This window comes from Salmo salar, chromosome ssa06, assembly GCF_905237065.1.
Source record: "Salmo salar chromosome ssa06, Ssal_v3.1, whole genome shotgun sequence".
NCBI classification, from domain to species: domain Eukaryota; kingdom Metazoa; phylum Chordata; class Actinopteri; order Salmoniformes; family Salmonidae; genus Salmo; species Salmo salar.
In genome coordinates, this window is record NC_059447.1 from 63,044,697 (window position 1) to 63,060,450 (window position 15,754).

At 41.8% G+C, this 15,754-nt stretch overlaps 1 protein-coding gene and 1 non-coding gene across 2 annotated transcripts; one reads left to right on the forward strand and one right to left on the reverse strand.

The window, feature by feature from the left end:
• The first annotated feature begins 352 nt into the window (after positions 1 to 352).
• On the forward strand, positions 353 to 15,577 carry tdrd15 (tudor domain containing 15). Its single transcript, XM_014205146.2, has 6 exons — positions 353 to 518; positions 6,386 to 6,462; positions 6,692 to 6,745; positions 7,692 to 13,735; positions 13,938 to 13,996; positions 14,330 to 15,577. Exons 3-5 carry the CDS (start codon positions 6,714 to 6,716, stop codon positions 13,949 to 13,951), a joined length of 6,090 nt encoding a protein of 2,029 aa, XP_014060621.2. The 5' UTR covers positions 353 to 518; positions 6,386 to 6,462; positions 6,692 to 6,713; the 3' UTR covers positions 13,952 to 13,996; positions 14,330 to 15,577.
• Positions 15,578 to 15,671: 94 nt separating this feature from the next.
• On the reverse strand, positions 15,672 to 15,754 carry trnal-cag (transfer RNA leucine (anticodon CAG)). The gene has a single exon. It is a non-coding gene; the product is annotated as a tRNA-Leu (tRNA).

The following is a 15,754-nucleotide window of genomic DNA, read 5'->3' on the forward strand; positions in this document are numbered from 1 at the left end:
AGCCTGCCAGGGCGTGATGGCATAAGCAGATATGTTTTCTATAACTAGTAGGCCTCGTTGAAAATGATAGAATGTACAGCAGTGTATTTGTCTACACATAATTATGATTTCCCATAGGCATATGCGAAATACCTAAATGCAACAGGTTCGGAGCAACAAGTAGGCCGCCCTAAACACATAAATTAGGCCTAGTTGTCCCAGGCAGGGTGATTATGGCAATTGCTACACGGAATGTCCCCCTCTAGTGTAGACAAGCCATTCGTTTTTCTTTTGCGCTTAAATTATATCTGAACACAAGAAATATGTTTCTAATCTGGAATGTCATGAAATAACATATAATTGTATCTACTATTTTCAGGGCAAAATCTCACCTCATTTCCCATCATTTCTCTAAGGGGAGAAAGTGCTAAATTACCCGATGCAGCAGGTGGCAGGAAGTTCGATTTTTCTCCATCCTTTTTACGGTCACGGCTGTTGGCTGCTGCTCCGAAGTTGGATGTGTCTTCGTTGAAACGAAGGTACAGTAATTTCTAACAACAAAAACGTAGCAGCCAACGTGTTATTTGACACTGAATGATCTTGTTTATTTTAGCTACCTGTCAGCGTCCTTGTGTAGTAGTTGTGTAATTTAGCTAGCTGGCTAATGTCCATGCGGAGAATGGTTAATTAACGTTTGCTCGCTAGCTAGCTAGTGAAAAGGGAAGGTGTCTCGAGCACAGACAAAAGTTTTACAGTAACTATTGTCTAAGCTTATAATAGTAGCTAAATTCGTAACCATATCTAAAGTAATGTTTGACTTTGGGAATTACATTCGATGTGTTAGTTATACTGTTCATCATGACACGCATATGAGGTCGATGTGTAGCAACAGCTAACGTTTACACTACATGACCAAAAGTATGTGGACACCTGCTCGTCGAACATCTCATTCCAAAATCATTGGCATTAATATGGAGGTTGTCCCTCGTTTGCTGCTATAACAGCCTCCACTCTTCTTGGAAGGCTTTCCACTAGATGTTGGAACCAGTAGACGATTTATTATTATTTTTTCATGAGCATGGCCTTATTTCTATTATAGTACATTGGATGACTGTCATTCATACTCCATTCACCCAGTTCAATGTAACAACGATGGGTGTAGGGTACTACATGATACTCTAATTTTCCCTATACTCATCTTTAGGTTGCTATAACCTAGCAGAGCACACAGCGGAGTTGAGTGGTTGGAAATCCCCTCTCCATGGTGCTCCATGTCCTTTCCTACAGCTCCTCTAAAAACCGCTCCACACTTACAGAGAGAAAAAAACTCCCGCTCCAAATTCGCTCCATTCATTCAAATCACAATTGAACCAACAGCCATCTATTTTTTTGGGACTACCTGGACCTAACAATTGTTTTACGTATTGAAACCAAACCATATGGATTTGAATGACAAGTATTTTAATAAACATGAAAAGGTGAATGTAAGAAGCGAACATAATTTCAAATAGGCCACATGTCATGTTTAACAGCATATAAACACTAAATAGGTCAGGAGCCAGACAGGGATCCTAAGAAGGAACATGTATTATTTAGGCTATATTGTTTCAAGGCTATAGCCTACTAAGTACATTGTGAAGCATTTGCGAGTGCGACACAATAGGTTGGTATGGACATAAAACGCACAGCGTTGAAACAACGTTTTATTAAATCATTATAGTTTATAAATTGCGCATATAGGCTGTGACTTAGAATGAGAAATTACTTATTAGTGCCTTTTTGAATTTATTTTTAGAAATACGAGTTTGGGCAGTCTGTGGCTTCAGGCTCTTGCGACAGTGCCTGGAGAACCGGCCAGCAGCAGAGAATATACTCTCCGCACTTGCAGAGCCACTGGGAAAGCATAACACCTTTTTGTCCACTCTTGCCAGGCTGGGCAGAGATGCAGTTTTTTTTTGTTGGTAGGCCTACAGGTTTTTAGGCAAAATAACCTAATCAAAATGGAAAGTTCCCACATTCAAGGAACATGCCAGACCTATTGGGTCAACATCAGTTATGGCCAATTGTATAGATAAGATCGAAAATGAAGAATGTTTGAGATCTGATTTTTAGTTTATAAATACTTTGCGACAATGACACACTTAGTTATCTACCCACCTTATTCCTTTCTTTTAGCATGTGCAAGTAGTAAGTAAGTACATCATCATACTTTTGGGATACTTGTCTTTTCAGATTCCACAATGATTCTTTAGTTGTGGACACTACATAACGGCCCTCCATTTCTTGCTCTTTGGCCTCATCTTTGTAAGTCACCTTGATTTAGCACCTGTGTGCTTTATCAGTTTCTCTTTTGAAAATATTTAGCGAACTCCATTACAGTAGCTAAAGCAAGGGGCTATTAGCAGCACACAAGTAGACTACAAATGCATGCTGGGGGTGGGCACTCCCTAAGCTCTTGAAGTGAACTCTACTGGAGCGAAATTGGAGCGGGCGAGAAGGCAACATAGATGCGTACAGGTCGAGATAAGAATTTGAGGTGACAGTGACACATTCAATACTGCCTTGCACTCTCTTGCCTGCATCTAGGTGATCTTGAGTGTAATCATTAGTCCAACAGTTGCAAATGAGAGTTTCTATTGTACAAATTCAGATATGTTTCTCCCCGTTTCGTTCTGTTTGCTTCCGTTTAAGAAACGTTTTTCAACAGAATCGGCGGAATGAAATAGCCCTGATCACTCGTAAACACAGTTCACTTTCATAGCTGCCACATTGTATTCCTTCTCATGTCTATGCGCTCTCCTCCTCTCACCTTTTCCCTTCGTTTGTGGACCTCAATGCACAACACATCAGCTGTATGTGACCAGGCGAGGAAAAAAAACTTTCCAAGCCATATCATAACTTCTACACACAGCCACATAGTTGTCACCATATTAGCTAAAGTAATGCCAAAGTCAACATAGCTAATAGAACTAATGTGTTAGTAAACCGTTGCAATCATGCAGTAACGTTAGTGTATGGTCAATAAGCACTTTAGAAGTTACACCGGCGGGCCCTGGTGGCAATAAATTAGTAAAACCAAAAGCTTACCTTGACTTGGAAGAGTTGCACTGTTGGATAGTCATAGCCACCTGCTCCAGAGTCCAATGGCAGCGAGCTTTACACCACTCCAACTGATGCTTGGCATTGCTTATGGTGATCTTAGGCTTGTGTGCGGCAACTCAGCCATGGAAACTCGTTTAATGGAGCTCCTGACGAACAGTGCTGACGTTGGTTCCAGAGGCAGTTTCGAATTCTTTAGTGAGTGTTGCAACCGAGGACGGACGATTTTTACATGCAACGCACTCGGCGGTCCCATTCAGTGAGCTTGTGTGGCCTACCACTTCGCGGGCTGAGCCATTTTTGCTATTAGACATTTCCACTTCACAATAACAGCACTTACAGTTGACCGGGCAAGCTCTAGCAGGGCAGAAATTTGACGAACTGACTTCTTGGAAATGTGGCATCCTATGACGGTGCCACGTTGGTCTTACTGAAGAGCTCAGTAACTTTCATTCTACTTCCAATGCGTTTCAATGGAGATTGCATGGCTGTGTTCTCGATTTTATACACCTGTCAGCAATGGGTATGGCAGAAATCGCCAATCCACTCATTTGAAGAGGTGTTCACATACTTTTGTATACAGTGCATTCGTAAAAGTATTTTCCACATTTGTTACGTTACAGCCTTATTCTAAAATTAATTAAATAAAAACAATTCCTCATCAATCTATACACAATACCCCATAATGACAAAGCAAAAAAAATATAGTACAGTTCCAGTCAGGTTTGGACACACCTACTCATTCAAGGGTTTTTCTTTATTTTTACTATTTTCTACATTGTAAAATAATAGTGAAGACATCAAAACTATGAAAGAACACATATGGAATCATGTATTAACCAAAAAAGTATTAAACAAATCAAAATGTTATTTTAGATTCATCAAAGTAGCCACCCTTTGCCTTGACCGCTTTGCACACAATTTATATTCTCTCAACCAGCTTAACCTGGAATGCTTTTCCACCGGTCTTGAAGGAGTTCCCGCATGCTGAGCACTTGTTGGATGCTTTTCCTTCACTCATCGGGCCAACTCATCCCAATCCATCTCAATTGGGTTGAGGTCGGGTGATTGTAGAGGCCAGGTCATCTAATGCAGCACTCCATCACACTCCTTCTTGGTTAAATAGCCCTTACACAGCCTGGAGGTGTGTTGGGTCATTGTCCTGTTGAAAAACAAATGATAGTCCCACTAAGTGCAAACCAGATGGGATGGCGTATCGCTGCAGAATGCTGTGGTAGCCATGCTGGTTGTGTGCCTTGAATTCTAAATAAATCAGTGTCACCAGCAAAGCACCATCACACCTCCTCCATCCATTCACCTACTCTGCATCTCATAAAGACACGCCGGTTGGAACCAAAAATCTCATATTTGGAATCATCAGACCAAAGGACAGATTTCCACCAGTCTAATGTTCATTGCTCGTGTTTCTTGGCCCAAGCAAGTCTCTTCTTATTGGTGTCCTTTTAGTTGTGGTTTCTTTGCAGCAATTTGACCATGAAGGCCTGATTTCTGAAGAGTTGATGTTGAGATGTGTCTGTTACTTGAACTCTGAAGCATTTATTTGGGCTGCAATCTGAGGTGCAGTTAACTCTAATGAGCTTATCCTTTGCAGCAGAGGTAACTCTGGGTCTTCCTTTCCTGTGGCGGTCCTCATGAGAGCCAGTTTCATCATAGCACTTGGTTTTTGCGACAACACTTGAAGAAACTTTCAAAGTTCTTGAAATGTTCCGGATTGACTGACCTTAATGTCTTAAAGTAATGATGGACTGTCATTTCTCTTTGCTTATTTGAGCTGTTCTTGCCATAATATGGACTTGGTCTTTTACCAAATAGGGCAATCTTCTGTATACCACCCCTACCTTGTCACAACACAACTGATTGGCTCAAACACACTAAGAAGGAAAGAAATTCCACAAATTAACGTTTAACAAGGCACTGTAGGTGTCCTGGAGGGCAGGTGGTTTTGCCCCCAGGTGATGTGTTGTGCAGACAGCACCACCCTCTGGAGAGCCCTGTGGTTGTGGGCGGTGCAGTTGCCGTACCAGGCGGTGATGCAGCCTGACAGGAAGCTCTCAATTGTGCGTCTGTAAAAGTTTGAGGGTTTTCGGTGACAAGCCAAATGTTGTTGCGTCGTCTTCATCACACACTGTCTGTGTGGGTGGACCATTTCAGTTTGTCAGTGATATGTACCCTGAGGAACTGAACTTTCCACCTTCTCCACTGTTGTCCCGTCTGTGGATGGGGGGGTGCCCCCTCAGCTGTTTCCTGAAGTCCACGATCATCACCTTTGTTTGTTGACGTTGAGATGTAATTTTCCTGACACCACACTCCGAGAGCCCTCACCTCCTCCCTGTTATTCTGTCTCGTTATTGTGGGTAATCAAGCCTACTACTGTTGTCGTTTGCAAACTTGATGATTGAGTTGGTGGTGTGCATGGCCATGCAGTCATGGGTGAACAGGGAGTACAGTACACTGGGGCTGAGCACGCCCCAATGTTGAGGATCAGCGAAGTGGAGATGTTGTTTCCTACCTTCACCACCTGGGGGCGGCCTGTCAGGAAGGCCAGGACCCAATTGCTCAGGGTGGGGTTGAGATCCTTCATGAAAACCTACTCCAGAGCGCTCAGGACCTCTGACTGTGACGAAGGTTCACCTTCCAACAGGACAACGACCCTAAGCGCACAGCCAAGACAATGCAGAAGTGGCTTCGGGACAAGACTCTGATTGTCCTTGAGTGGCCCAGCCAGAGCCCGAACTTGAAACCAATCGACCGACTCTGGAGAATGGGAGAAACTCCCTAAATACAGGTCTGCCAAGCTTGTAGCGTCATATCCGAGAAGACTCGATGCTGTAATCGCTGCCAAAGGTGCTTCAACAAAGTACTGAGTAAAGGGTCTGAATACTTATGTGATAATTGAAAAAATGAAATTTTCAAGCATTTCTAAAAACCTGTTTTTGCTTTGTCATTATGGGGTATTGTGTATAGCTTGATGAGGGGAGAAAATAATTTTATCAATTTTAGAATAAGGCTGTAACGTAACACGTGGAAAAAGTCGAGGGGTCTGAATACTTTCCGAATGCACTGTATCTAACTAGCTAGATAATGGCAGCTATCTAAGGGACTAAATAATTTGCTGTAAATGCATGCATCTTCAGATCTTCCAGTCTTCGGGTCTGACTTGTTCATTCTAAGCTCAATGCACCCCCTTAGTAGCTACACACATTTTGAAGACTTATTAGCTACATCATCCTAGACTAATTAACCAAACAAATGTTATGCATTTTCTAAATTAAGTTTTTCCTCCTAGTCACTCGGGATAACGCTCCACTTCATGATGACTCCCCTCTGTGATCAAGTGAATTTTAGCTAGCTGAAGACTTAAAGGTAAGATTACTATTTTTATTGAGAACCTGGTTAACTAAATGGTAGCATAATTTCAGTTGTATATCTATGTTTGATGAGTTGAAGTGCATGCCTAGTTGTATTAGTAGAAATTCTGGAATGGCATATTCAATATGCTATTTTTCCTGAAAGAAAGCTGACAGCCACATTTTAGCCTCTTCCTTGATTTGATATTATGTATAATAATTTAATGTTTTTGTTTTTCTTTTAGGAAGGTTCCGCTCTCTGTCGCAATGTTGTTGAGAATGACTTCAGAAAATAGAAAGTACGTAGAAAATGATTGAACAATACCTACGTTAGCCTACATTATGATGTCGATGCAAATGCTGAGATTTAGTTAATGATGCCAACCACCGTGGTATGACTTAAGATAACCAAGCACTGAATTTAGATTATTAGGGCAAGCGTGCGCACACACGCATGGGGTCACAAGTTTGTTGAAGTATAAAGAGGGTTGTGAAAGTGCATTCGCCTTTTCAATTCAAGCCTATGCAGTCTTGACTCTATGACCCTCTCAATACAGATGGGCCTAAACTTGAGATTTTGAAGCATTTGTGTAAAGATTGTCTTCCACAACTTATTGTGGTGATTGGTGACACCTCTGTGTGACATGAAAAAGATTCAAGGAGTTGTAAATAGACACAATGTCGAGTAAATGGTGTAGGGATGCAGTTTGAGTGTTTAAGGATTAGCGAGTTGGATTATAACGCTATCCAATAAAGTATATTTGTAAGCACAACTTTAATTTCTTACAACTGGACTAAATGTAATAATCATGGTTTAGAATGTAATAATTGTTCAGTGTCTCATTGAACGGCCCTGCGCACACATTGTCATCAAAGCCATGGTATACATTAGTAAATCATTTAATATTATTTTACCTCATGTTAACTAGTTTCATTATGAATAGCTCAAACATAAAAAAATGAAGTAAGATGTCCACAGAATTGTTATGATTTATTATAGTTAACTCCTCAGGGATCCCCTTTCATCTCACCACCAGTTTCACCTACGACCATAATTCACATATTTACAGCTGAACTATAATACTCAAAATGCATGTGCTGTTGGATATGTTTTGATATAGCAGTAGGATGTAGGCCTTACATACAGTACTAGAATCAAGACAAGTTACAAAAAAAATCACAATTAGGCCTAAACATCATTAAATATTCCAAACACGTAAGTAATAAAGGCTATTTTTGTTCCAGACCTCGGGAGAATTCAAGTCTTCCTGCACCATGTGCTCTGTGGCCTGTAGACCTACAGTTAACGCATGTGAGCTGCAACCCAGCGGATACACTGGTGCACTTCCAGGGCCAATATCTCACAATATGTGAACTGGACTATAACATACTGCAAGTGGAAATACAGAATGCACAGAAAACAAAGATGGCGGTGGAAGTGGGGGAGTTCTGTTTGGTAGAGGATGTCCTATCTACCCGGTGGTACAGAGGAAGGGTTCAGAACAAACAGAAAGAATTGTTTGACGTGTTCCTCATAGACCATGGGAATGTTCTGAGTGTTGATGCCAGCCATTTGGCCACAGCTTTGGATGAGCTCTTCATGCTTCCTCCCAAAATCATCTGTGGTTTCTTTGCAAATGTGTTACCGTTGACACAAAATTGGGATTCTTTTTCAGAGACGTATTTTGCTTCCTTGATTGGAAGTCATGTCAAAGGCTACATCCAAGCCTTTCTTCCTCACAAAGTCCTCATACTAGAAGCCCCAGATATCAACAAGGATCTCTTTAGGCTGAGCTTAGGGAAACATGTGGACACAGACACATTCCTTCTCTTGGTGGAAATGTTGACAGAGGTACCACTCAAGCAGAGCATTGAACCTGTCCCTGATCTACTGATTGAAAAGCAAGGTGGACAAGAATTCTCATTCAAATCATCCAGCTTGAAGGGCTTTGAGGATATTCTGTCATTTTCAGGCCCTAAGTTGACCACTGGCAAAAAAGTGAGGGTTAGGGTAACCGCTGCAGTGAACCCTGTTACATTCTACTGTCAAATGACAAGTATGGCAAAAGATCTGAAACGGATGTCAGACAAATTGGCATTGTCCTGTGAGTCCAAGAGCAAAGACCCCAGTCTACAGCCAGCAGAAAATATGGGCTTGCTTTGCTCAGTCAAAGGAAAAGATGAGAAGTGGCATAGAGGCTTTGTGCAGTTTCTCCCTGTAAACTCTCAAGTAAGAGTATTGTTTGTTGATTACGGATTCTGTGAGTCGGTGAAAATTGAGAATGTCCTCCAGCTTCCACTAGATTTTCTCTCAACACCAATCATGGCATTCCCGTGCGCTCTTTCCTGCCTGAATGGACAAGATAAGGCAGTGAAGATCCAGCAGCTGACTTGCTTCAAGAAAGGATTGCTGGGTGGAGTATTAGATGTTGAAATCAATGGCTTTGACAAAGAGCAGAATCTCTATTCGGTCACAGTGCTCAGTGCTGAAGACTATGCAGCTGTTGAGGCAGGGCCAATTCAAGATGTATCTGGACAAAGGGAGTGTGACTTTGTTCTTGAAAGTGAGCCTGCTTTCCCTCTAAACGGCTACCTGTATTATGAGACTGCAATAATCCAAGCAATGGATAATTCAGTCATTGTTGAGGAAATGCAAGAGGACTCTGTGTTTGAAGGATACGTGGAGCATGTCCTGAATCCAGGTGCGTTCTGGTTGAGAACACAGAAACGCAACAAAGACTTTGAAGAGATGATGGAGAACATGGCCAAGCACTTCAGCCAAGTCCAATTGGATGAAGAAATTCTGGAGAATCCAGAGCCTGGTACACTTTGCTGTGCAATGTATGAGCTGGACATGCATTACTACAGAGCAATGGTGACAGACACACTTGACAACGGAGCTGAAGTATTTTTCATTGATTTTGGAAATACTGAAAAGGTACCACGTATGTGCATCAAGCAGATCCCGGACAAGTTTGCTATTGAACCAGCATTTGCCCTGAGTTGTTCTCTGGTGAATGTCATGCCTTTCGACGATGTATGGACGATCTCTGCAACCAACTACTTCCGACGAGCAGTCTCCAACAAAACTCTCCTTGTGCATGTTGTCCACATAAGGAAAGATCTATATGTGGTTGATTTGTATGAGTGTGAAAACAACTCATCACAAAGAGCATCAAAGAGCATCACAGAGCTCTTGACCACAACAAATCATGCAGAATTTTGGAAATACACTCCTTCGGCGCCTGTGATACCTAAGAGCGAGATGGAGAAGAAAATGATGAAACCGAAGTCCTGTAAAAAAGGACAAGTTCATACAAATGGATCAAGCACTAGTGGAGTTACAAGGAAACCTTCCAAAGAGACATGGGAAATTTCTGAATTGGTTGGCTGTGAAAAGAAACCTGAAACCCCAAAGTCAAGCACCCTAAAAGACAAGGCACCAGCTGTGAAATTCAAATCCCAGACATTCAAGCCCGGAAGTGAGCTAGTTGTGCGATGCTCTCACGTCAACACACCCTCAGATTTTTGGTGCCAGCTGGAAAGCAAGATCCCCAACTTGGAGGACATGATGGAAGCGATTCAGCGGTATTACCAAGCGCGCACACTTCCTGTGCAGTTAAATGATTCATGTTGTGTTACCAAATCTAAAGATGATGGCAGATGGTATAGGGCCTGCATTATAGGAGCACAGAAAGATGAAGTTGAAATTATATTTGTGGACTACGGGATTATAGCAAAAGAGAGGGTGCACAATCTTCAAGCAATAGTGCCAGAATTCCTTGATCTTGAGGGGCAAGCATTTAGATGTAGCCTTTACAACTTGATTGAACCTGCAAAGGGCAGTGGTAGTGATTGGGGCAGAGAGGCATGCAATTTACTGAAGTACTTCGCTCAAGACCAGTCAGTGAAGTTGACATGCTATATACACGCTCAACTGTATGTGAAAAACAAGGGCCTGTGCAATGTTGTTGACCTCCACAACACTCAACAGAATGCAACAAAGATGCTTGTGGAAAAAGGTCTTGCAAGAGAAGTGCAAACCCCTATGCAGCTTATGCCATCAGTATGCCCAGACTCTTTTGTCCATTCCTCCTTCAACTTGAGATGTGGAAGTGAAGAGCAAGTCTGTGTCACTCATGTGTGCAGTCCATGGGAGATGTATTGCCAGTTGGACAGAAATACTGAAATGATTGACAACTTGATGGAGAAAGTCGCCATAGAAAGTAAAGAAATACTGCGTGCCAACTCTGGGCCTGATATCGGAAAACTTTGCCTGGCAAAATATTACGGTGATGGCAAATGGTACAGGGGTGTGGCTTGCCCTGTTCAATCTACTACGCTGCTTCTAAATGTGTTTTTTGTGGACTATGGAAACATGCATATTGTTGAAAAAAACAATGCTATATCTATTCCCAGACATTCAGCAGATTTACTGTTCACTCCCATGCAGGCATTAAGATGCAGTCTCTCACAAATCCCGAAAGAGGACAACTTTGCAGATGTCAACAAATGGCTAGAGAAATCGATTCTCAACAAGCCACTTCGAGCTGTCGTTGCAGGAAAGAATGAGGATGGGACAGTCTTTTTCGATCTGTTTGATGGAGGCATAAACATCAATGAGAAAGTCAAGGAGCTCATTGCAAGTCAAAAACCAAAGGAGAAGAAAAGCAGTAGACCTGTGACTGGTCATAAAGGACACAAAGAACAAACGAAGAACAAAATTGGAAAAACTAAAGCGGGACAGCACCTGAAATCCACATGCAAGGGCAACCAACATCACCAACATCAAAATAAGTCTTCAAATGCTCAAAAAGCAAACCCACCAAAGTGGAAAGAGCAAAGTGAAAGAATCACTCAGTTCAAATCTGAGAAAAGCACAGAAGGAAAAACAGATCAACATGTAGACAGTTCCTCTAAACTCACAGAAACTGTTTGCTCTGTCCAATTGCCAAAACTTTCACAACTACCCTCTAATCCCAAAATAAAATCTGGATTCCGAGGTCTGGGGTTTGTTTCCCATATCAATACCGTTGACAGCTTTTTTATCCAAATGCAAGATGATGAACAATCCATTCTGAAAATGAGAGAAGACCTCAACACTGAGCTGTTTAAAGAAACCATGGGGAACAGCACGTTGGTGGACTTCAGAATGAATGACCTTGTTGCTGCTGAATATGAAGAGGATGGTGCACTCTACCGAGCAGTTGTGACAGATAATGCGTCTAATGACCATTTCAAGGTGGAGTTTGTTGACTATGGAAATACAGCCACTGTGACTAAGGACAAAACGTACACTCTGACAAGTGTTTTTTTGTCGCAGCATAGACTAAGCATACCCTGTTCATTGCTAAACAGTGTCTCTTATAAAAGTGATGCTTCTTTCACTGATGCAGTAATGGGAAAACCTCTCATGGTTGAAATTGTCAGTCGTTTTGGGACACAGTGGGAGGTTAATGTTGAGATCCAACAGGACAACCCAACACTTGACAATGTGACTGAAAATGAAGCGGTCCAAGCTTTGTGTGCAAGCCAAGTTGACACAGTTAAAAAGCAAACGAGAGTAACCATCAAGGACAATAGCCAGTCCAATACACATTCTGAGAGGGTTATGTTCACTGCTCAAGGTGAAAAGGTCTTGCAGAATGTGTCCCCAAGGCCCTCGCCAACTAGGCACAAACATGACATTTGCAAACACCAGGACTCCAGTCAACTCCAAGCAACAACCTTTGGACCGTCTATGGAGGCCGTGAAGGATATGGCCATTCCATCACAGGATATAAGAGCCGGACAGGCAGAGAGCGGGACACTGTTGTCCATCTTGGAGAATGGAGATCTATATCTGAGACTCCACAGGACCACAGAACAGTTTACTGTACTTGAGAATCTCATAGTTGAACATTTGTCTAAGTGCAAAGTCATGTCTGAGAAGAATGTCAAAGAAGGACTTCAATGCTTGGCAAAATCAACCAAAGACGACCAGTGGCACAGAGCAGTTGTACGGCATGCATCTATTGACCAAGGAAAATGCGTTGTGTTCCTTGTGGATCATGGCACTGTAGAGGACGTCCCAATGGGCTGCATCAAAGACATCTGTAATGACCTCAAGCAAACTCCTGTACAAGCAGTCTTGTGCAAGTGGAATAGCCCTGGCCTCCCTATCAGCGACGCTTATGAGATATTGAAGAACACTCTGAAACAAATGATAGGCAAGGATGTGAAACTGATGTTTGTGTCCTACTCTGAAGCTGATAACTTGTGGATGGTCGAAATCATGATAAATGGACTGTTCCTTGTTCAGCAAATAAAGACTGCAACTTCTGAATTTACTGAAGAAAGACCAATCCCCACAAAGACTCAAACTGTAACCCCAAAAGAGAAAAAATCCAACCTGGACAACAGTCCCCAGAGGTTCTTCCTTGCCCCAGTGAACATGGACCTGGGATACTCCGGCTTTGCAGCTGCAGTCACCACACCAAGTGAATTCTACATTGTTCTGGAAGATTTGCTTCTCATCATGAACACTGTGTCTACGATTCTTGAGGATCTTCCAAAGGAGCTGTTGCCATTGCATGAAGAACACCTAATTCCAGGGTCATGCTGCCTTGTGATGTCTGATAGTAAGAACAAATGGTGCCGAGCTGAAATCGTCCATTCCGATAGCGCAGTGGTTGTGATCAATTTGGTTGACTATGGCCATTGTGTGGACATGCCGTACAAAGATTGGTCTGAGCTGAGACGACTTCCTGACCAGTTGACCAAGCTACCAAAGGTCACGTATCCATGCACTTTGAGAGGAGTAAAATCAGTCGAGGAGCAATGGACAGATGAAGCAGTTGTTTTCTTTCAAGAGTGCATCTGTAAGAAAAACCTTCAAATATACTTCAGACAGTACATTTCTGAAGCACACTGGGAGGTGGACATTGTAGCAGATGGCGTTCACGTGGCTAAAGACCTGGTTGATGCTGGCCATGCAGAATACATCGACATCATGCTTGGACTGAGATTTCAAGAACAAAGCCCCATCAAAGCCCCTGAACAGAAACAAGGCATGAGTCGTGCAGAGAAAACATCCAAAGTGGAACCAGAAATGACACCACCTCGGACAAACAAACTCCTGAGAAGACTGAATGAAGAACTAGAACTCGTTGGACACACTTCAAGTGAGGCTGCCTTCCGTGGACAAGGATTTGAAAAAGCAAGCGAGAAGACAGCCCGTGCTACTGAGTACTCTGATGGCCAAGGAGCAGAGATGAAACACTGTAGCACAATGACTGGAACAAAAAATTGTAAGTACTTTCGCCTGCTCATTTTTTTTGTTCTGGATGTTGGGTAAGACATTTAAATGTAACTTGGTGTAGGCGTAATTACAATTGTATCTTTGAACCCCCAATGTTGAATATTTTACTATTAAATGCAAGGGAATACATTAATACATTAAATATGACATTAAATATTAACCCCCCCCTCCATTCTACGTACTTTTCACAGGTGCCCTGATGTGACTACTGGTTAGTTGTGACTACCTGTGAGACGCTACTCCATATCAGGTAATGACACTATAAATAAGATGTACTTTATGGCTGTTCTTAACCAAAAACATGTATTAAGCTGGTGTATTTGCTTGATTAGTTCTACTAATCTCCCGAGTGGTGCAGCGGTCTAGGCACTGCATCTCAGTGCTAGAGGTGTCATAAAGACCCTGGTTCATTTCCAGGCTGTATTACGACCGACCGTGATTGGGAGTCCCATAGGGCGGCGCACAATTGGCAAAGCGTTGTCCGGGCTAGGGTTTGGTCGGGGTAGGTTAAATAAAAGAACACATTTGACTGTTTAGGTCCATACCAACATTGACATTCCATAGTAATATTTTTATCTCAAAGGTTGTGTGACAAGCGCATGAAGAGGAGCAAAGGACTACAACACTATTCCAGACATTTTTGTTCAAAAATACTAAATGCATGACAAGCCATCATGCTTCTTTCTGATGATTGGAATTTTCTATTGGGTCAAGATTAATGCAGCAGTTATAATCCTCTATATTCAATTTTTCTACACATGTTTGTATTTATATCAGTGGTTCACATTTTAAGGATGGCTTAAGTTATCTAAATTAAGATTTCAGTGTGACATCTCCTTTTTGGAGTATATTTGAAAGAAAATCAATTGTTGCAACAGATTTTCTTTTGGACTGGTACAGTTTAGGCCTAGATTCAATCAGATTAAACATTAAACGGTGATAGATGATACCTTGCACAGCTGATGTTTTGGTGGTGTCAGAGGTGTAATTGCAATGAAGCTGTCAAATTGGTGAACAGCTGCGCTTGTAATCTTTGTCATGAAGCTACACCCGTCCCAATCGCTTTAAAGTTCAACATGAGAAAGTGTAGACTATATAGAAATAATCACTCAAATTGAAAATCATTAAACAAAATGAGAATTTCTATCAGCCTAATTGAGGTGTAGATTATGTCTCACATCCCAGTGTTTGAAGTTGTAAACAAGGCTGCATGGGATTTCTCATAATGACTGTGTAGCCAATGGCAATGTCCGCTTTAGGTATAATGGCGGGAGCTGCTTGTGGATTTGACCGCTCTAGCGCAGTTCCACCTCCGACACTTCTGATTAGAATCTAGCCGTAGTCTTGATATTTGTGGATAATAAATAACTGAAGTGGAATGTCTTTTGAATGATAGTGCCTTTTGCTTATGAAACAAAATATGGTTTGGATATTTGCATAGCAGTTGACAATGTTTTTAAAGGTTGAGTTGCATACCTTTTTCAAGCAGTTATACATTATAAAATGTAGGCAACAATCTTCTGAAATGTTGACTACTGACTAGTCAAGTTTGTGATTTGATAGGCCTACTTTTTTTCTTTGGTTTTGATGCCACATCTCTCTTTACAGTATGGTTTGTACCGTAACCGATAATGTTATTTTTGTGGCAAATAACATGTATGTCTTTGACAGAAGAACCATACTAATTTAAATAATTGTTGCAAATAACATGTTTATCTTTGCGAAAGAACCTTACTCATTGAAATAATTGATACCATTTCATCTTATTTTACTTATTTGTTAGATGACAAATTTGGTTGTGAATAATTCAATAAAGAATCCACACGTGTAACAATCGTTCGTTCAATAAACAAATGCTTTGCACATCATAAAGCCGTCATGTGAATGTTTTCAGGACACAACACTTGTAAACATAAAAAATTTGCTGTCAGAAGTGGGATTCGAACCCACGCCTCCAGGGGAGACTGCGACCTGAACGCAGCGCCTTAGACCGCTCGGCCATCCTGAC